The 22,684-nt window shown below is 43.7% G+C and overlaps 1 protein-coding gene across 1 annotated transcript in view; it reads right to left on the bottom strand.

Annotated features, from left to right (window-relative positions):
• Positions 1-22,684, bottom strand: part of FAM162B (family with sequence similarity 162 member B) — a 114,332-nt gene that overhangs the window by 35,984 nt on the left and 55,664 nt on the right. Inside the window, exon 3 of the mRNA XM_085611307.1 lies at positions 15,328-15,436. Within this exon, the coding sequence (XP_085467433.1) occupies positions 15,328-15,436 (109 nt within the window). The remainder of the gene's footprint in view (positions 1-15,327; positions 15,437-22,684) is intronic.

Raw genomic sequence — 22,684 nt, 5'->3', positions numbered from 1 at the left:
TTAGCAAGACCAACTTGGGTGTCTTCCACCTGGGCTCCAGCTGAGTCTTTCGGTCGAAATTCCTCACAAGGACGAAGTCCCCCGGAATTACGTCATGGGGTTTCACCTCAGTGTTGCCGGGAAAGGCTGCAGCTACCTGTGAACGACAAGATTGTAGTGCAGACATCAAGGAAGCCAAGTAATCTGTCAGCATATTACAGTCAATATCAGTTATTTTGCGTGGTATAGGCGTCCCCCACATATTTGGTGGTCTGCCGAAGATCACCTCATACGGGGATAGCCCTGTTCGAGAGTGTGCTACCATTCTTGTGAAAAAGAGTGCAACTGGCAGTGCTACTACCCAGTCGACACCTTTCTCTCTGCATATTTTGGACAATCTAATTTTCAGGGTCTGATTATGTCTTTCTACGAGACCTGCTGCTTCGGGGTGTCGGACACAGTGGAATTTCCACTGATAACCTAACAAAAGTGAAACGTGTTTCATTAATTCGGATGAGAACGGCTGGCCGTTATCTGAGTGAACAACACGTGGTAAACCGTATCGTGGGAAGAATTCTCGAACCAACTGTTTGGCAGTAGTCGGGGCAGTGTAATCTGAAACCGGGTATGCCTCCGTCCAGCGGGACAGAGCGCAGACAACTACGAGAACATATTTGAATCCTCGACATCGTTCCATCTGGATATAATCCATCTGGAGGACTTCAAAAGGGTGATTAGGAGGATGAAATCCACCTTGTTCTACGGGAACACTTTTTCCTGGGTTGAACTGGCAACAGATCATACAGGTACGGACCTTTTGTTTGGCTGCTGCTCGTAAATGTTTATTGAACCAAATGTGTTGAATGCTATCTAGCATAGCTTTTTCTCCTAGGTGTGCTGGACTATGTATAGTGTTAACTATAACTTGGACCATTGAATCCGGAAGGAACCACACAGACTTTTCCTTCATCAACCATCCTTGATCCGTTTGGGTCCCTCCTAATTCGGTCCATTTCTTTATTTCATCTGGTGTAGCATGTGTCTGGATGTCAATTACGTCAAAAGTAGGATCTTTAACTGTCATACAATGTGTCGGGACTATTGTCTTTGTCATGTCGGATGTTTGTGTTTGAGCAGTCTGTTTAGCTGTTCTGTCAGCTAAATCATTGCCTTGAGAAATGATATCAGTAACTTTCGTATGTGCTTTGCATTTCATAATCGATATTGCAATCGGTAGATGTATCGCATCTAATAAGGCATGAATGAGGGGTCCGTGCTGAATGTGGGCACCGTGGGAAGTTAAATAACCTCTCTCTCGCCACAGCACGCCGAAGTCATGTACAACTCCGAATGCATAACGTGAATCAGTGTATATGTTGACTTTTTTATTTGTAGCTTGAATACAGGCTTGTGTCAGAGCGACGAGCTCTGCGGCTTGAGCTGACAAAGTATTTATACGATTAGTTTCAATGACTTCAGTATCTGTTGTGACTGCGTAAGCAGCCACCAACTCTCCTGTACTTGTTCTCATACATGAACCATCTACATACAACGTCAGGTCTGGATCTGACAATGGAACATCTGTCAAGTCTTGTCTGGGTTTCGTCGTGATAGTGATAACTTCAATACAGTCATGGGCTAGTGGGTCTGTTCCGGTTACTGGCAAAAGTGTGGCAGGATTCAATGTGTTACAGCGTCTGATTTCTATGTGTGGCTGAAACAATGTAAGTTCGTACCCTGTAAGTCGCGCTATAGTCAAGTGTTGTGTTTGCGTTCTATTTACAAGAACCTCTACTGCATGTGGTACTTGAACTGTCAATGGATGTCCTAACACTATGGCATCGCTTTGTCTGATTGCTAATGCTGTCGCTGCCACTGATTTTAGGCATGCAGGCAAAGCCTGAGCTACGGGATCTAATGTACTAGAAAAATAAGCACATGGTTTGTGTGCTCCTGCTTGTTCCTGTGTGAGTACTGACAAGGCAGTACCTTCGCGTTCTGTAACAAAGAGTGTAAAATGTTTTCTGTAACATGGCGTTGCTAAAACAGGTGCTTGACATAAAGCTTTCTTTAGGCTTTCAAAAGCTTGTGTATGTTCCTGGGTCCAAGGGAGAACAGTCGAGGTGGCTGCCTCCTGGGTTGTCAACTGAATGAGTGATTTTGCTAGAAATGCATACTGAGGGATCCACTGTCTACAATATGAAGTGAGGCCTATGAAAGCCCGCACCTCCTTTTGTGTCTTGGGTATTGGCATGTTAGCTATTAACTGAATGCGGTCTGGTGTAAGCTGCCTTCCCTCCTTGGACAGCGAGTGTCCAAGATAAATAACTCGCTGGACACAGAATTGCAGCTTAGAAGGGGACACCTTGTGCCCTTTTTCTGCTAGAAATTGTAAAACTGTCAGTGATGCTTTTTCACATTCAGGTTCGCTTCGGGCGGTGATCAGCAGATCATCGACATATTGAAGCAAGGCGGTGTTAACTGGCATGTGGATACTGTCAAGTTCTCGTTTCAGTGCTTGGCTATAGATGCTGGGGCTTTCTGTAAATCCTTGAGGTGCGCGTGAGAATTTAAAGCTACGTCCATTTAAACTAAATCCGAACAAATATTGGCTTTCCGGATCTATTGGGACGCTGAAAAAGGCATTTTTGAGATCAATTACAGTAAAGAATGTTGCTTCGGAATCAATAGCTGTCAGTAATGATGAAATATCGGGGACCACAGGGAATTGTGGCACAATGCACTTGTTTAATTCGCGCAGATCAATAACCAATCGATATACTGGCGGGGCCTTTGGATCTGTTCGTTTAAGAATCGGAATTATCGGTGAATTACATACATTGGAGTCTGTTTCTACAACCACTCCTTGGGCAATGAGCTCGTCAATGATTTGTAGTAAAGCCACTACAGCATCTGGTGGTAGCTTGTATTGTCGCATTCGTGGTAGTACCACTCCTGCCTTTAATGTGACTCGATATGGTGTAATAGTCATGCAACCAACATCAGTAGGGCCTTGTGCCCATAGATGTGTAGGTAAAGTCTGCAATCGGGGATCCATGTCTCTAGACACATAATGACCTTTAAAATCACGTAAAAACAATCTTACTCCTTCCGGAGAACAACATATTATAGCTCCTAGAGCTTTCAATGTTTTTATTCCTAACAGGTTTTCTGGACATGATTTAGTAAGCAATAAATCGGTAGTTCGGGTCAAAGGTCCTATCGTAAGTGGAAGAGGTTGTGACACTTCATTAACAATAGGTTTTCCTGAAAAACCAAGGGAAATATTCTGAGAGCCTGAGAGGGGTGCCCCTGGAACTTCACTACGTTTTATGGTCGTTCGACTTGCCCCTGTATCGAGTAAAAATTTTCTGTCTTGGCCTAATAATTCACTATGTACATAAGGTCCTTCTTGATCTACAGGGATCTCGATAAGGGGTAAGTCAACTTCCCTCTCTAGGCTGGTTCATGCGTATCGTTGGTAATCAGGATAGTCGTACTGTGCGGTCTGGTACAGTTGTCGTGTCGTGGTTTGTGTGGCAGCAGCTGGCAGCGCTGGTGCAGCTGGCACAAACTGTATAGACTGTTGTGAAGCTGGCATGGACTGTGCATGCTGCGGAGCTCCTTGTTCATTCTGGTCCTGTCTAAGTGGTCGTGGTCTTTCTTGTGTTTTACCTATGGCGATATTATGTTTCAAAACTGGACAATCGTGTACGTAATGACCTGGCTTTTTACAATAATTGCATGTCCCTTTTACAGGTCCTGCTGAATCACCGGAATGTGTCATACCCTTTTTATGTCCCTCAGCTGGAACTGTCTGAGAAACTAGCATTTTCATTTTCGTGTCTTTCATGCGTCTTTGTTCATGATCTTGTTCCTCTCTAATTCTATTGTGATGGTACTGTAACATTTGTAACATTTGTGATGGAGTGTTACCTTGCCAGGTACTCTCGAATTTCAATACTCTATTCTTTACTTGGGGCAGGGCATTTTCCACTAATTTTGTTACAAACAGATGTGGGTATGATTCGCTACTTGCTTTTATGCCACTATTTATACCAAAACATTTTTCGAATCGGGCATAGTAATCACTAGTGTCTTCATCTTGCTTCTGTTTACAGGCTGAAATTGTACCCCAATCTTCCTTTTTCGTAGTTAATAAACGTGGCAGTACCTGTACTAACAAACCTGGCAGTGCTTTAGTTTTATCCCCGAGTCCTGCTCCTGCAGTTCGGGCCTTTTCTTCTGCTTCTAATACTGACCATTCTATCTTTTGGTCTCCTACCTCCCACTCCTTTTCCCTGAGTTTCTCATAAATGCCAGCAGGCATCAATACCTTTAATATTGTCATAATGTCGGGATAGGTATACTCTCCCATGAGTAACATGTCTTTAATTTCTCGGTGAAAACCCGCTGGATCTTTGTCATGACTGGGTACCACTTTCTTCATTTCTAACAATTCTATTTTTGATATGGGCGTATATACAAATACGCGCTTAAACTCGTTGTCCTCGCCCTTTAAGGGATTCTGTCTATCCATGTAATACGTGGTTCTTTCCTTGATGGGCAATGAGACACGGTCTGAACATACAAAAAGAATATACTGCTTTCTTGATTCCAGAATTTCTTTAATCAATTTAGTACCTGAACCTTTCCATCTATTCATGAGTAATTCAGTCAATATGTCAGGTAAGGGACCAGGGTCCGAATGCTGATACAGTATGAGGAGTTGTTGAATCATATAAATCCCAGCTAAACGCTGTTCATCTGGGGTGAGATTCAAAAATGTGCGTGCTACTGTATTATCACTGTATTTTCCGGGACTGTCAACCCAATGAACGGCTGACCTGGCTAATTCTTGTTCATCCTTAGAATCGAGAAAATGATAACCCCTTCGTTCTCGGAGTAATTTGTCAGCTGCTTGGAACGAATGCTCGTTAGACCTTATATGGACTATGGGTGTTGGGAAACTCCTGTTATTGTCTGGACATATCGGACGTATCGGGTCAATAAGACATCTATTACTATTACAAGATCTTCTTCTACCTACATAGGCTATAGTTTCTGACTGTCCTGTGGGCAGTCCTGATCCTTCTTCCTCGCTTTGATCGAACTGGTCTACCGCTAATCTTTCTTCGTGTAGGCGTTCTATTTCTTTTCGGATCTTTCGGCACATGGCTATTATACAATTCTGCTTATCATGTCTTCCTTCTGATATATTCTGACTCCATCTGGTAAGAATTTGCATTGCTTCCGGGTCTACCCCTGGTCGGTCTTGATTTCTGATCACACAATTTATGAGGAAACGTAACAGTTCCCCCTGTATTTCCACTTTCTGGTATTCCATAGCTCTGTTAATACATTCAGAATCTCGTCCGGTTTGGACAAAATGATATATGTTATCTAGATGTGCAGTCATTCCTGGTAATTTCCCTAAATACACTGCGGCTCGTCTGATACGTAATGATGCTAGGGTCATTTCGTCCTCTTTGCCAGGCACAGGGTCATATCTACAATCTATAAGAAGTTCCTTAAGCGTACGGGCATTTATGAGTTTGGGGGTACGTGAATGTGCTGACTCTTGAAAAGTAAGTTTATTTATTCTAGGTGGCGTAGAAAAGATATTGGTAGCACCTCCGGTAGCCCCATCTGGGGTATCGGGTGTGAAAGGATTCGTTGAACGTGATACAGCAACTATAGGTGTGGATACAGCTATAGAAGTAGTTGTAGGAACAGATGCAGAAACAGATGTGCTTGCCGGAACTTGTGTCAGAACTTGTTGCTGTAACGATACGGGTACTGGATCTTGGCGTTGAACCTCCCTGATAGGCGGTCTATGTGGGGCGGAATTAGCATACTCGGGAGCTGCGTCATCTAAATATGAGGAAAGAAAAACATCTTCTGCGGTTCTAGGATGCCCCTTAGGATGTACCTTTATTGGAAATAATGGGGTTGGCAAGTCTTTTGGTATTTCTGGAGTAGCCTTAGGTAATCCTTCAGCCAGAAGGGGATACATACCATTCATAAGGGCATTTCTTTGTCTGTCTACTTGTTCTGATTTCACTCGTGCACCTTCTTCAATTAATAGATTTTCTCGGACTTCATTGGAATTCTCTTTACTCTTCTCTTCCTGTCTACGTGCTTTTTCTGTTCGTCTATGTGATTCTTTATGCCATAATTCAATGGCGTCTTTCTGTGATTGTCTAACTTTCCTTTTCCATAACTCTTCCTCGACTTTCATGATGCACTCTGCATCCCAGGTTCCCGCTGTGGGCCACCTCTGACTTTCTGGTAATCCCTTGGTGTAGTCTACCCATAGATCAAGAAATAATATGGCGTCTAGGCCATGTTTGTGATACATGAAGTACCCTGGAGTGTCCCTAGGAGGAATGGGAACAGCTTCTTCGAGTACCCCTTTTCTAGTTGTGATCTGTCTTAGTTTCGAAAAGAGTGGCATATTGAGAACTGATCTGATACTTAATCTTGAACACACTTAGTACAAAAGCACAATAATGAACAATCATTCATACCACAATATGCAGGACGTTTAACACATTATACATTAAACATTAAACATTTTTTTTAACCTTTGAAATAACCAACAATGATGATCGTCTGCATAACTAATCACCAAGCATAATTCTTTGACAATAACTAGATACTTCGGAATACTTGATATACTGCTAAACAGTACAGATACACTGCTGAAACAGTGCAGACCGGATTTGTGTACCCAAACCCGTCTTGACCGGCACAACCTATGTGCACGTCAGAAATGCCTCCCCAGCAATGGTACTCACCGGGTAGCTTCGGAAACGGAAGGCCTCAGAAACTCGACTGAACTTGAACCGGACTGGACTCGACTCGAACGCTTCGGTCACTGGACTCGACTTGGGACTTCGGAAACTGGTGGGCCTCTGTATACCTCGGATCTTGCTCTCTCAGCTAGGCTCTGGTCGGGATACTTCGCACTTCTCACCGCCTCGTCTGGGTGTTGATCGCAGCCTCAGTCGCCCCCGCTTGACCGGAGGGAGATACAGGAAATCCTGCTGGTACGCGTTGTTGTCCGTCCAGCTGTGGCAGGAGACCGGGCCTGCAACTCACCGCCGGCGCGTGAGATGAGAAAGTGTCCCTGTTCGGGCGCCATTCATGTGGTAAATAATTTTCATTACCTGGACTTAATTTGATACGGAAACATAATAAAACAGCTCAGTAAAATGAGAGGCAGAATCCGTGGTATTAGAGGTTCGGAATGGGCTTTATTCCAATGAACGATTATAATCGGTTGCTCCAAGTTCCATCACCACGGAGGTTCAGGAAGTGAAGTACATACATTATTGACAAGAAATGACTTTTATAGTACATACATTACAATGAAGCGAATGCAGTAGGCGTAACAATTGATAAGGAAAATGACGATTCATATGCGTAACCGAAAATGGGTGTTATAAGGAGTAAAAAGGAACATAATTGGTTATGATGTCATATATAGGTGGATCTATAAGATAATACTTGGCATAGATGCGCGCGCAGCAGTATGACGTGTGATTGACGTGTAACTAGGGGGTGAAGGGGACTTGACATTTAGCTCTACATGTGGCGACAGAAGTCTGGAGGGTCAAGTCAACCTAATCCCAAATCATATCTAACATCCTATGTTTAAAGAACTATGTTATCCAAAAGAGAGGTCTCTTCGAGTGGAATCTTATTCTATACTGACTATACTGACTGTTAGTGCGTGTACAAGCGTCTAAGTGTCTACACTAGATGCGAGGGCGGAATCTTCCATAGCAACAGGGCTATGAATTACTTGTATGAAGACAGAGAAGTCGGGCCTTTGCTTGGTAGCTGGCAGAATGTTTACTTAAGCTACTAGACAGGAATGCGTTGGGCAGGGATGAGGCAGATAACTCGAAGATGAAATACAGTTCTTGGCAGAGAATAGGCTGATGTCAGGCTTCGTGAGCCGCGCAGAGAATGAGACAAAGTTCATGGTCACGGATGCAGGCTCGGACTGGAGCTTTCAGAGGCAGAAAGCAAGAAAAACTTGATGACAGAATCAGGGCCTACTTGCCTGGACTGTAAAATGGCATAAGTGAACCATATAAAGGCGGTGGCCTTTCGTACTTAGGAAGGGAATATCCGGCCTATTCATGGCGGATCTGACAGAGGACATGTTGACGGTGGACGCACATGTGTTTGCGTCTTCATAACTGGAACTGGAGGGAACATACATGTACTTGTAACATGCACATAGACCCGTTGGGGTCCAAGATAGGGGACATAACTGACCAGAAAAATCCATATTTCCACAAATCCCTGCCTCATAATTTCAGTTGCCCTTCCTATAGGGCAGTCTGGAGGTGCTCAAAGGGCTGACAAGTCAGGTCAGTGAGTGGGTTGTTTTTTTTAGCTGCTCGCTGGCCTGTTTTCTGGTCTGGTGGACTGTATCAATCTTGATTTCTGTGCTACTACCACAAATACTGTCTGCAGGAAGCGAAAATGCATATAGTCTCCCATGCCTTACAAAGCACTTATATAGCTTGGTCTTTATAAGTTTAAAACTGCCACTTAATTTGGTCCTCCCCTGCCTCATAATTCAAGTTGCCCTGCCTATAGGGTAGTCTGGTAGTGCCCAAAGGGTAGCCAGTCAGTGTGTGGGCTTTTTTATGGTCAGGTGGAGCGTTTTTACTCTTGATTTCTGTGCTACTTCCACAAATATTTTCTGCAGAAGCACAAATGCATGCAGTCTACCATTACTTGCAAAACACCTATACAGCTCAATCCATTACAGGTTTAAAACTGCCCGCTTTACAAACAAGTGACTCTTTTTTTAGATCTCATATACACTGCCCTCACATGCAGTAAACTTCTTTGTCCACTCCGTGCTATATCCCTTATAGCTCAGTGAGCTCCAGTGATGAGTGAGAGGGCAGGCGACATTTGGTGGCACTAGTGGAAGCAAGTGAGTGTCAAGCATCTACAAATTGACCGTCTGTCAGGAGAAAAACAGGCACACCCATCACATTAGTTCAGAAATGTATCGTCACCCAAATAGGTTTTGTCAAATTATGCTTTGCTTGGGAAAAATAAAGTATTGTTGTGCATTTTTGGGCAATTCTTTTTGGAGACTTTATGTTTGAACTGAGTAGTAAGCCTGTGACTCCAATTCACAGTCAGCCACAAACCTTTGATTTGCTAAACACTGTTTAATAATATTTTCCCACCATAAAAATGATTTGCTGTGGGTACTTCGGGGCGTTTATTCTTGTCAATGATGAGGAGTACCAAGTTCTAGAAATTTTTGTCCGGAGGGGGGTCCTCAAGCCAGAAAATTTTGACAGGGGGGTCTCGGCATCAAAAAGTTTGAGGACCTCTGGTCTATGGTAACATTATTATGGGGCTAAATGCGCATTCTGTGTGGTTTCTTAACCGGATCACAGAGCAAGAGACAGTTAATTGGGTCAATACGACACCGACCGGCGTGTCTCATGTGCGGCAGGGTTGGGAACCCTTCACACGCGGCAGCGATACCCACAGGCGTGATTCAGGAATAATTTCAGGGACGCCAGGAGTGTGGTAAAAAAAAAAACAAGCGCGCACTGAAGTTGACGAGGAGGGAGTGGGAGGGGGGAGTGTGGGCGGGCACAGTGCAAATGGTGTGCACTTTGATGTCCTCAGTGGCCGCGCGGCTCACTGAGGACATCAAAGGGGCCGCGAAGTGATCAGGCAGACAGGCGGGGAGGGTTTTAACCAGTTTGATACTCTCACTCCAAGATTATTTTTTTTAAACGATATACTGCTTGAGGCTACTCCAGGAAAAACCCTCCCAAAAGATGGCACTGCGCCTGTTTCAATAACATACGTCAAGTCGGTTTCTCTCTTTAGCACACTGACCCAGAATTGGAAACCTGAACTTCACTTTTTCATCAGACTCTCTCAGAGCAAGAGAGAGAAGGGCAGAAAAAACAGAAGAGAGAAGGAAAGGAAATAAAGGAAACAGTGACAACGGCAGATGGAAAAGAACTTGTAAGAGATAAAGAGACAGGAAGAGAGGGTGGTGGGACTCATAAGGTGGAACCAAGAGTTGGCAGCCTTGGAATTCTGCACCAGCAGCTTTGGCATTCAGCAACCCTGGCATCCAGCAGAGCTGCCAAGGGCAGTAAGGAAGGGGGTGGCCACGCCGCCCGCAGGATGACAATAGAGCGCCCAGCCTCAGTGTTTACCATCAGCCGGTGACGTGTGTCTTCTGTGGCTACCACAAGGTCATTTCGGCGGGTGCGGGAACTGCTGCCCGGAGGGGCGGGGCGGTAGTCCAACCTGGGCGGCTCCGCGAGGCTTGGGATGGGGGCATTGGCGAGGGCTCACAGCTGCTGCTCGCCCTCTTTCCTCCTCGTGGCTGCAGTAAAATCCGCCCGCCCGGCTTGGAGAACAAGAAGCTATTAAGTGATGTTTCTGTTTTTCAGTGTCACAAGCGGAGTTACAGGGCCATCCTAAGGCAAGACATATAAAAGGATCCAATTAATGGAAATGGGGCCACACACTTCATGTCCTCAGGCCATAGGGGGCCCTGAGAAGGAATCGATGTTGACCCCCTAAGGGCCAGTTGGTATAATGACAACTGGGGAATATGCTTTTAATCGCTCCGTGTCTCGCGGGTGCCGCTACTTAAGTATTCTACAAGGAGGCCGTAGCCCAGCACAGCGAGTACCGGATGCCGTGCACTGAAGTATTGTATTCCCGCTGCTCTGGCTTGGTGGTCAGGATGGGGTGTCAGCGATTAGATTGTAACACTGCGCTGAACACTCGGATCGCCCGTAAATTAACCCCACCTGTGTGTCAATAGGATTAATAAACTTGCGTCACTTTCTTCCAATCCATAAACGGCGTAGTTTATTTTTGTGTTGAATTTAGAAGCAATGATTGGGTTACAATGAAGAACGAGGCTTGGTGTACAAACCCAAAGCCCTGGGCCCCTGTGGTGAACTGATTTACAAATTAAGCGCTGCAGGCATGCTCTATCTTCAAGCCCCCTCTGGCGTCCATTCTTTGGAATAAGTTGGTGGTCTTTCCGGAATACATTGCCTCTTTTGTGTGCTCAGTAGTGCGGGCCTTGCTGCTGGGATTTCCTCAGAACTCCTCAGGCCAGAGCCTGCCCGGGGCGTGTTTACTCAGGTCAAGAGGGCCGCAAGAATGTTAATGGCCTGCCCCAGACCCCGCACACCTCAGCAGAGCGGTCGCCGCCCAAGCCCTAAGGCGGGAAACTGCAGGGCCCATTGGAAGCCTGCAAGAGCCATTGGAAGCCTGCAAGAGCCACAGAGCAAGAGACAGTTAATTGGGTCAATACGACACCGACCGTCGTGTCTCATGTGCGGCAGGGTTGGGAACCCTTCACACGCGGCAGCGATACCCACAGGCGTGATTCAGGAATAATTTCAGGGACGCCAGGAGTGTGGTAAAAAAAAAAAATGGAGAGCTATTGGCTTTGCAAATGGGATAGAAATGTGCAATCCGCCTGGTTTTGTTTTGAAATGTATTGACTCTTGTAGCAATCGCGGCACGGCTTAGATTTAGATGTTAAACGCTAAAGCGTGGTGTGTTGCCATTGCTAAAAAAGTTACTAAATCGAAAGAAGGTTTGTGGCTGCCGTATTTTTTTCTATTTATTTACTATTGTAGCAATCCTGGGACGCTGCGCTTTAGCTTAATATGTGTAAAGCAATGCGTGCCGTGATTGCTATAAAAGTATATCAACGGAAAACAATGCACCTTCCTCCCGCCTTTGTTTTTCTATTTATTGACTTTTGAAGCAATGACGGCATGCCGCGCTTTGGCTTTAGATGTTTAAAGCTAAAGGGCGGCGTGCCGCCATTGCCACAAGTTACTAAATAGAAAATAAAAGTTGTGCCCCTGCCATATTTCTTTTTTATTTATTTACTTTTGTAGCGATCGCAGCAGATAATAGGTGGCATTGATGCGTCATGTTAAAAATTCATTTTGTGCTTTGGTCACGTCAGGTTTCAGCCGCAAAACGAATTTGCTGAACGGTGTTGTAACAAGCTCCCAAGTTAAAGATAGGAAAGTAGACCTTATTTAGATATGCCATGGGGAGTGTTAGGAAATCTCAGGCTCACATGCTCCCCAATTTTACTGACCAGCTACGCCCGTTTGGATGTGAAGGCGGCAGTAGGGTTCTGAAGTTAAAGTAATGAAAGGGAGAAGGCTTTGGAGCAGGGTCAACTTTGAGTTGAGGATTGCCTGGATGTATAAGGTGTAAGCCTGAAGCCATGGGAGCCGGTTGAGTTCAGGACACGAAAACACCTCTACGTGAACCATCCCGATGTGGAAGAAAAAAACCACACACACCCCCCAGCAGATGTCAGAGTGCAATTTAAACAAGAACAAGCGGCTGCGAAAGTGAAAGTGATCGCAATCGCGATCAAACATCAAAGCGGCCGTGCGGCCGCGAAAGTGAAAGGAAACAAATGCTTTCAGGCTGCCAAATGGTGCGCGCGCCCGGAGCACATGCACTGTAGTTGGCGGCCTGAAATGCACTCGTTTCCACTTCCAAAAGTCCCTTACTATAAGTCTCGCCAATGCAGCGCTAAAGCGCTGTCTCAGGCGAGACCTAAAAATAACCTTGAGCGATGAAGTGTGATAAATAAACAACGTAAATCCTAACTGGACACAATGCAGGAATCCTTAAACAATAAAATACCAGTTAGGGGGCGAAAAGACGTTCCTCCAAACTCGAACCTAACCGGTCTACAATAGATGATCTGCGTAATATAAACTGACAGGGCCAGAAATATGACATATGCGCAGAACATTACAAAGTAGCAAGGACATTAGAGGGCGAAAGGCTGTTCCTCTGAACTCCCTTCATTCAGCTGAAATAAGAGTTATAGTGTGAAGAGACGTTCCTCTAAACGCGAACCTAAACGGTCTAGATGAACTGCGCAATAGAAACTGACATGGCCGGGAAGATGACACATGCGCAAAACGTTACAAAGCTTTAAGGAAATTAGAAGACGAAAGGCTGTTCCTCTGAGCTCCCTTCATTCAATTGACCGCAATGCACACAGGCAAAGGCTACAGGGCGAACAGACTTTCCTCTGAGCCCATTAGAAATGGGTGTGCACATCACATCACTCAGCAGAAGGATCTTCTTTGACAGCATGTACATTAACCAGACGCTCGTGACAACAACTCTGTCACATCGCAGCCTGAGACAGAACCTCGGAAACAACAACAATCTGGCTAATGTTCTCGGGCCAGACTCCTCTTCCGAGACTGTAGCAAGGAAACAACATTCTTCAGGAAATCCGACCTGAATAAAACTGGGCCAAGCTCCGTTTCCAATTAACCATTTACAAGCCAGACCAGCCTCTCGCCTTGTTGAGGTGACAGTCTAATTTCAGCACACGGTGTCTTCACCCATCGATCTTTGCCAGAAATTGTGGTGTTCTGCAAATGATGACACGATGCTTCTTAAGGTCATTGAGCGGTTTAATGTAATCACCTCAGCCAACAGCGATCACAACCGCTGCCAAACATGCAGCAACTGCCAAACATGGAATTCTCACATTGGCAGAACCCACAGTCAGTGTTCTAAAACTGACCTCATCAGGGATGAGGTTCTGACACTTACCTCTTCGGAGATAAGATTCAATGCCACAGAGCCCCTTCCTAACGAGATCGTAATCGCCCCCTAAGTAGTAAATTTACATGTGTGAGGATCTCCCCCATAGAAAAGATAGGTGAGGTTGGGTTGTAGGGTTACACCCGTAGGTTTTGTGAATAGCATTTTGTAATACTTTACTAGGACTACTCTAGTACTACTAGACATACTACAAAATGCAGTTTGTGAATAGCCCCTGTAGACTCTTTCAGGGTGTTAAAGGCCTTCGGACACTTTGCTGTCCAGATGACCTTCTTTGGCTGTTTCATTGAAGTCGGTTTTGTAAAAGGTGGCACAAAGTTTCCATAACTCTTAGCAAACTTGCGGTAGTACCTCCGAGGCCCAAAATTGCCTGGTTCTTTAGAGGCTCTCAGGCCATTACAAGCTTAGATTATTTCAGAGGCATAGCTAGACCTTTGGCTGCGGCGCATAAAGAGCAGGGGGGGGGGGGTACTGACTGATTCCCCGACGGCCTGGGGGGATTCACTGCCAATTCGTGTGTGGTTACCACCCCGCAACCGGTTCAGGTACGAGCAGGGGTGGTGGGAGGTCGACACCCTCAAAACTCGTGTCGCCCGGGCCGGTCCGCCCCCCTTGCTACGCCTCTGGATTATTTCCTTCTTTGCTTAGTGATAATGACATTTCCATTCATTTGTATGCCAATGATAAACTGCTTCCTGATTTACATCAATTAGTCTATAAAGGAAAGCTAACTGAATTGGCAGAATACGCAGCCAAAAATAATCTTCAAATGAAATTCCCAAAAACAAAAACTCAGTGCTTAGGCCGCTTTTAACATACGGTTAAAAAGAGACATGGTTAGAGACTGTGTTGTTATATTGAAATTACCTTGGCAAATAATGAATCCTTTAAGTCTCGTATCCTTATTCTGAAAGCTCGTGTGAAATGGACTGGACTTGGCATGTTACTGGTGTTTTTTTTTTTTTATCTTCCGGAAAGTGTGATGATGTTAAGATATTGTTTAAATGACATACAGCTAGAAATCCATCAATATTATTGCACGTTGCTGAATGTTTAAGCTACCGTGAATTAGAGGGTGCGGCAAAAATGGAAGGGCTACACCACAATATTTTCTTTGAGGGCATTTCTGTAGATCTAGTCTTGAATGGTATAAAATTAAACACATATGTCCACTTAAGTTGGTATTGATATGCCCTCCATAGGAAACAGTGGGGACTGCTAAGAACTGTAATTTCTTAGATTTTGATACAAGACTCAGGTTTCGCTTGTGGTTTTTTAAATGATTCAAAGACTTGCCATTTCTTAAAGATCTAATGTGATGGCTTGCCAAAGGGCAATTCGATATGTGAATGAAATAGATGTTTTTCTGCTTTACCAGGAGTAAAGCAATTTTACCTGAAAACGGAAATTCACTTTTATGCAAGTTTCAGAATAGGGACTTACCAATTGGAGAAAAATACTGGCTTATTCCTGGACATGATTCTAAGGACGATTTGCAATTTATTTGTGTGTTCTTTATAGGATCGAACAAATGTTTTATCTGCCCAGCACTCACTGATGTTTAACCAATCTGGTATAAAAACAGCGACCATAATTACTAAAGGAAGGAGCATTTAATGCATAGAGATAGTTATTATAAACCAGATTTTATTTCTTATCATATGTTACTGCAGGTAACAATCTTACCTTTTTACCTGATACGACTACGGCAAAGCAAGCAATAACGGTGAGCCCAATCATCACGTAGCACGCGTTTATCCGAGCCTTGTTCCTTGCAGCATCCAACATTTCTATCCTACAAACAAGATTACACACTTCAGTACTGTAGAAATCAAAATCTATAAACCAGTTAGATAATTCTGTCTACTTAACAAGAATCTCAAGGCACCATATGGCAGATTCACAAAGAAGTAATTTTCAAGAGATAAATATGACAAAGGGCTTGTGAATTATGGTAAATTGATCATGATTTGGGGATTCCTAAATATGCCCCTTCAAAGTCATAAATTCCTAATGGCGTGAAATGTTCAAGGAAATGTTTGTGAAATGCCCCACAGGCACTGTCACAGTTCGCAAGCAAGGAAATTTCTTATGAGCAAGTGGATGAATTATATTTGGTGGATATGGAACATCTACCAAAAATAGGCGGGTGTCTCATCTGTCATATTTAGATTGGACTCTCATGCAAAATCAAAATAGGACAAGAGGGACATTAACCTATATTCTGATTGCCTTAGGTCTTTTGCTGCTGTGTGAAGACTACATTTTTTTGAGCCGGAAAGTTGAAAATTTCACCACCATCTCCATGTTAGTCGATACTCAGTTTTCTTCATCAAGGCTTCAAACTACTTGCTCCATACACCCTAAAAGGTTTCAGATGAAAGTGCACCACCATCATGTTTTAGATGCACTCCATCGCCCACATGCGTGTATGAATCAGCTAAATTTAATAAGCCATATCAAACTTCCATGAAAATGTATTAAGGTTCATTACTTGGAATATATGGCTTTTGTGGCTATATAATGGAAGGGCTACTAGCAAGACATCTCTAAAAAGGGTAGTGTATATCTTCTTTTTTTTTTATATCTGATAGTCTTAATAGAGCCAAGGGAAGAGCCAGGTCATTTCATAAGTGTCCCTCTGACCTGCATTGCTCTTCAGGCACATCTGTGCTCACAGAGTTTGAGAGCTTTAGGTAAAGCTGTGATCATGAAACAGCTTTTAAAATGTGCTGTTTAGTGGTCAATGTAGTGTTATGTATATTTATATTTTTTTACTAGTAGGCTATGTGTAAAGTGAGAATTTGATGGTTACTCTTGCTTTTCTCGCAGCCATTGAAGGACTTTCAGGTCTTGTTTAGCATTAAAGACTTCCTTTGGGATCCACATCCACCTAGCTGTGTGGGCTTAAAGGACTTTCACACCTTTCTTTAACCTCTTCTGTGCCCATGACGAGATAGTCTCGTCATGGAGCACGGTCGCGCTGTGCCCATGACGAGACTATCTCGTCATGAACCCCACCCACTAATGTAACGCCCGGCACAGGAGGGGGAAAGGGCGTGGCACAGAAGGGGTTAAAGACTTGGAACCCTTTATGACCTTATGCTGCAGAGGTATAATGGAATCATACTGGTACCAGTACTAGCTGAACTTTTTGAAAGAGAGAGAACAAACTCAGCCACAGATGGTGCTTAACTCCTTTAACCAAAGGTTAAAGGCAGCAGTTCTTAACTTTTCAACTTCTATGGCCCCCCACTGAATCATTACTCAATCCAGGGACCCCCACTGAGTCATTTTGGAAGCGGGGGATTCCCGACTTAAGCAATTTCTATGATGTGAACTTCAAAACAATGCACAAAAATAGAAAACCAGCATACACCAAGCAAATACAAAAATATTGAAATGTTTTGTTTAATTCAATCAAATATAGAAAAAAAGCATTTTTAATTTGGATTCTTTCTGTGTATTTACTTTGATATTTTTCATTCATTAATTTGATTATTATTTAATTTTGTAAAACAGTTGCGGACTCCCTGAATGGGCCTTGCAGACCACCAGAGGTCCTCGGACCACATGTTAAAAACCAATGGTTTAGGGGAAAGATAGATCAGAATCAAAGAGCAGTCAAAACATTTTGACAGGCTCTATTCTTAGATCCCAAGGAGAAGGTGTTGTCGAAGACAAATGGGGCTCCCAACATGATGGCTGAAACCACCTGAAGTATATTTGAGCCTGGCCCAGTTGTGGACAATAACTGATTATTATAAATCTGATTGATTTGAAAGTTAGTAGTTAAAATGTTGTAGTGACATTCAGTCTTTACCGAATCTGAAGATTATTTGTGTGTTTGTCTTCCCAGCTGAAACTGTAAAGTCTTGGGGGTACTCCTGAGTTTATTTTATCAGCTTGGTACTGACCTCCTTTAATAGACTGATGTCCACTGTTTGAAAAGGATAGCTAAATTAATCCCAGGGATGCCTCCTTGTTAGGTCTCACCTAAGGACAGCTTTTGGTGTTTGGTTAGAACTCCTCTTGTCAAGCACTCAACACACAACATAGACACACACACACACACATACAGCTACAGAAAGGGGCTTTTGAGCAGCCCCTTTCAACGCTGGCTACTTTGATTCAGCTGTCTTTAGCCTTTGACATAGGCATTTTGCACGTAAGAACTAAATCAAAACTAGCTCACATACTCATTTTCTTAAATGCATTTAAAAAAAATTTTTTTGTATTTGTTTATACGGAGAGCCTCTAGCCCCCTGAACTCTTTTGGCTTGCTAACTTACCTCTGCGTGCTCATCTTTTGCTCACCAGTGCTTTCACACTGCTCCTCCCCACTGCCCGTTTCTTACCCCTTTTTCACTTTAACTTCCTGCCCCGCTTCATTCCCATCTGTCTTGCGCTTAAGGTCACACACCTCTGGTCATTCCACTCGGCATTACTTTTCTGCATTGTGATGTAGTACAACACATCATTTTTGGTCTCGGCTGCTGGATGGGGTCAGGATATGGGGAACTTTTGAAGGTGGTGGCATTTGTACAGTTCTGCATGTACTCAGAGAAAGGTGCTTTGCAACAATCTTTATGGAGTCTACACTGCTCAGTATATTGGGATACTTGGAGCTTTTGATGTGGGTCTGGAGGGAGCAGCCTTCTTATGGTGCGACTAATATTTTATTGGGATTTCCACGATGTGTTCCTCACTGCACGCCTTTCTCTCTTGTGAATGTTCAAAGGGGGCTGTAGTACACACCCAAGTGAGATGGGTGATGGTGGAGGAGCATGACTGTTGGTGAATGATTGTGGCAAGAACCCATGTGCCAGTCTCCTATGACTATATTTTAAACCTATTAAAGCATATTTGTTAGACCTGTCAGCCTTAAGGTGATCTACCCCCAAACATTTTTCCTATTCTCCTCCTGCTGGCTCAAATCCATTTTTGTAGTATTTACGACTCTGCACTTTGCCCCTGCTAACCAGTGCTAACCTGCTTGTGCTCACTCCTTAAAACATGGTACAATTGGCCTATACTTTAGTGGCACATTTAGTTTACTTATGCAACCCTGGTAAAGTGGTACAACATGTGGTAGGACCTGTAAATTAAATGATACTAGCAGGTCTGCAGCACGTATTGTGCCCCCCACTTAATTAGCACTTTAAAACATGTTGCAGCCTCTGTGCAGTTTTTAAAATGCTGGTTTGACCCTGCAAAATAAACAATTTTTAGGCCTAAAACTCCCTTTTTAGTACATGTAAGTGACTCCTGAGGTAGGCCCTAAACAGCCCCTATAGCAAGGTGCATCGTATTTAAAAAATTGCACTTGTACTTTTAAGTTTTACATGTCCTAGTAGTGAAAAACTGTTACATTAATTTTTCCCTAATGTGAAGCCTACCTCTCCTACAGGATAAAATTGGGTTAGCTTATTAAATTTTTTAAGTGATAAATTTTGTTTGGAAACAGGTAGAAATGGCATGTTTGGTCTCTACAGAATTGCAATTTCAAATCCACTTAAATGGTTTAGTCGGATATTAAGTCACAATTCTGAAAATGACACTTTGAGAAAGTTGCCATTTTCTTTTCCTAACCATTTGGTGCCTTCAACCTGTGTCCTGAGTCACATGACTGTAATTAGAGTGGCAGTTGGCCTTTGTGCATTCCTCCCAGACAGTGAGACACAGGGAGACTAGGTGTTGGAAGGTTGGACCATCCTGCCAGGATATATGGGGCTGAGCTGTGCCCTGCCCCAGTTACATTTCAAAGGAGCTGCCCCAACACACTCACACAGAACCTCACACCAGGCTTTTGTCACCTCAGACATCTTAGAACCTGTGCAGGGAGGAAGGGATTTCTAGAGCCATCTGCGGGGTTAAAACTCTCAACGTTTCTTCCACTTTAAAGCTGGCACCAGGTATAAAAATGGGACCTGCAGACTCACTCTTTAGTTCACTGCCGAACCTGCGGCGGACCCGTAGAAGGACTAACCTATACTTCGAAGGACTTTCCTGCTGCATGAGGCCTGCTTTGTACTTCAAAGGACTTCCCTGCTGCTCCCAAAGGACTGCACTGCTGCTTGAAGCCTGCCTTGAACACTCAGTGGACTGCCCTGCTGCTTGAGGTCTGCCTTGCTGCTGGGACTTTGGACTACCAGAGTAACTCCAAGGGCTAGTTGGCTGGCCTCCCGTTCTGAGCTACAGTCACATCAAAAATTCCAATAAATTTTACTTTGCACTTTGAACCTGTCTGAATTGCGTCCTACCCTCTAATGGTGCCCAGCTGGTCTTGGATCCATCGAAGTGGTGCTAAAGGTCCTATAACTGCAAAAAATCAAAACTTGGGGCTTGAAACTTTGCAGCCAAAAAGTACCCTGATAGGAGACCTGGAGCTACCTGCTCGCCGATCCATCCAAGGTGCATTGCCGGTCAGCCTGACTTCGTAGTAGCTCGCGCTACATTCTTCTCCACAGCAGCAATCCTAATCAGTGACTGCTTGTAGAAGTGGTATCCGGCCTTGTGAGGTCTCTTCTGCTACAGCCTGCAGCTTTATTGCATTAAAGATTTTTGGGTTCCAAAAAAGTGATTAAGTCAGAGCATAGACATCTTCAACATGACTTTGTCCGGTGGCTACCCGATAATGGTGCCTCCTCGGACACAGCTAGCTGCCTGCCCGCTGAACTTTCCCTTCTCAGACATTTTTCCTCAAAATTTATTCTGAGCCTGAAGGTAAGCCAAGACTGGACCAAATCCACTTCTTGTATCCATACCGCTCCATCGTGGTCAGCCATAATGTAAGACTTTGAGTAGGTCTCGCGTTCTAGATGCGCCTGGTTGGTGCATTGATCTTTTAGGTGCTATTTTTCACTGAAAACTTTAAACGTTTATAACTCTGGTTCTACTGATAGGATTGTTTTTACATTTTGGTGTCAAATTATTTGTTAAATTGTACTCTATTTTTCTAAATTGGTGATTAGGATTTTTCTTGTGTTGTGTTTTTACTTTATTACTGTATAAGTCCTGCATAAATACTTTACACAATGCCTTTAAGTGAAGCCTGACTGCTTTTGTGACAAGCTGCCAGAGTCTTAATCACAGGTTAATTTAATGACTTTTGTGGATCACCCTGACAAGGACTGTGGTTATTGCTTGAGAGTCTTCACATCACAGGTCACCAGTAAGTAATGATCCCTCTAATTATTTTCCTCTGTATGCAGGTATGAAAGGTCTTTGTGCACTGCAGCCGAGGTACCAAAATCAGTGGTGTGGTTCACTCCAAACATATGTATAAAAACTAAAACTAAATTCTGCGTTTTGGTTCAGTTTAGTTGCATGTAATAGTCAGATGTGAGGCACTTGTAATTGCATCACCAATCTAAATGGTCACCCCAGCACCCCAATGACAACATGTATCGCAATATGTAGTTCAGTAGCATTTGCACCTCACAGATACATTAATACATTAATAACTGGAATTAGAAATGTGTACCTTTATGAAATGTTGCTTTGCATAATGTGATGTGGTGACCCTGAAAAAGATATAGGGCCTCATGTAGGTAGCCAAATACCGGTCGGTAACGGCCGATTTTCGGTAATTATACCGTTACCGACCGGTATTTTGGCTTTTGAGATGTAGGGGGAGAATTTCTGTATTCGGAATTTACCGAATCGGTAAAATTACCGATTCGGTAATTTTACCGATTCGGTAAATTCCGAATACAGAAATGAGATGTAGGGGGACTGTGTGGTGTGTGTGGGGATTCGTTATTTACCACCAACTAATAGTTGGTGGTAAATGACGAATATGTGTGTAAATGCAATATTTTGCCCGTAGATGTGTGCAATGTGGCAGACACACATGCCCTCAGGGCATGTATGTGTGCCACATGTGCACACACGGCCGAATCAGGGGTGCAACAGGGTGTCAATGTGACACCCTGCCACCCTTGCATCTGCTCCCCCATTACCGAATCGGTATTTACCGATTCGGTAATGAGGCATACCTTCCCATCAATGGGAAGGTATGCCTCATTACCGAATCGGTAAATACCGATTCGGTAATTACCGAATTTTTCCGAATCGGTAATTTTTACCGACCAATTACCTAAATGGCATTTACCACTTCATAAATACCGAATCGGTATGATTCGGTATTTATGAAGTGGTAAATGCCAGCCCACCTACATAAGGCCCATAGAGTATAGAATGTCGAGACCCATGCAAAATAGCCAGAACTGGAAAAAAAGGTGTCACACATGATCTAGAGAAAATGCTTAGAGTGTAATGTCTAGCATAGGTACATGAGAACCAGATCAAAGTCAGGTTTTCAAGTCATCCGCACAATGTAACTTTATGTGCACTAATGCTGCATGATAATAATTTACATTGTCAGTACTTATATGGAAAATCTGGCTTAGACCCGGAACCTCATGACCTTTGTTGGACCACAGCTCCACACATTTGCAGACTCTCCCAGGCACTGATCCTAACGCTAGTGATATTGGTCTCAGTCAAAGCCAAATAATCTCCTTTTTAGAGGAGCCCTTTCCCATCACTGAAACTGTCATCGAGCTCCATGTCTTGGTGGTGACTTGCAAGTCACTGTGATTTTTTCAGCCAGTAGCATAAGAATGCTTGGGCTCGGGGTATTACTTTCCCATTATAAGTGTAGGCCTAGACATCAGGCATGATTGGGACTATCGGGGGGACAAATCAGGATTGACATTGTGTGGCCAGTTGAAAGATATGCATGAAGTTTCGTCACAAATCTCTTCCCAACCAAAATGATCCTAAAGACACTGAGACAGGAAAATGTTTTATACTGATTTAGAGGCAGTCAACTTTATGGGCTACAACCAGTGCTTTAAATGGGCAGCTACTCACAGGAGAAGTACCACTTCTTTAATTTTTTACATGTTTAAGTGCAGTAGGACAGTGGGCCTTTAATTATCACGAGAAGAGCAAGCACGTAGCAGATGTGTTGATTGATGTGTTTGCTGAAGCAATGAAACACATGGACCAACATTGTGCCAAAGAAGTCCATCAT

This window comes from Triturus cristatus, chromosome 6 (genome assembly GCF_964204655.1).
Source record: "Triturus cristatus chromosome 6, aTriCri1.1, whole genome shotgun sequence".
Classification (NCBI taxonomy): domain Eukaryota; kingdom Metazoa; phylum Chordata; class Amphibia; order Caudata; family Salamandridae; genus Triturus; species Triturus cristatus.
This window is presented reverse-complemented; position numbering and strand designations above follow the sequence as displayed.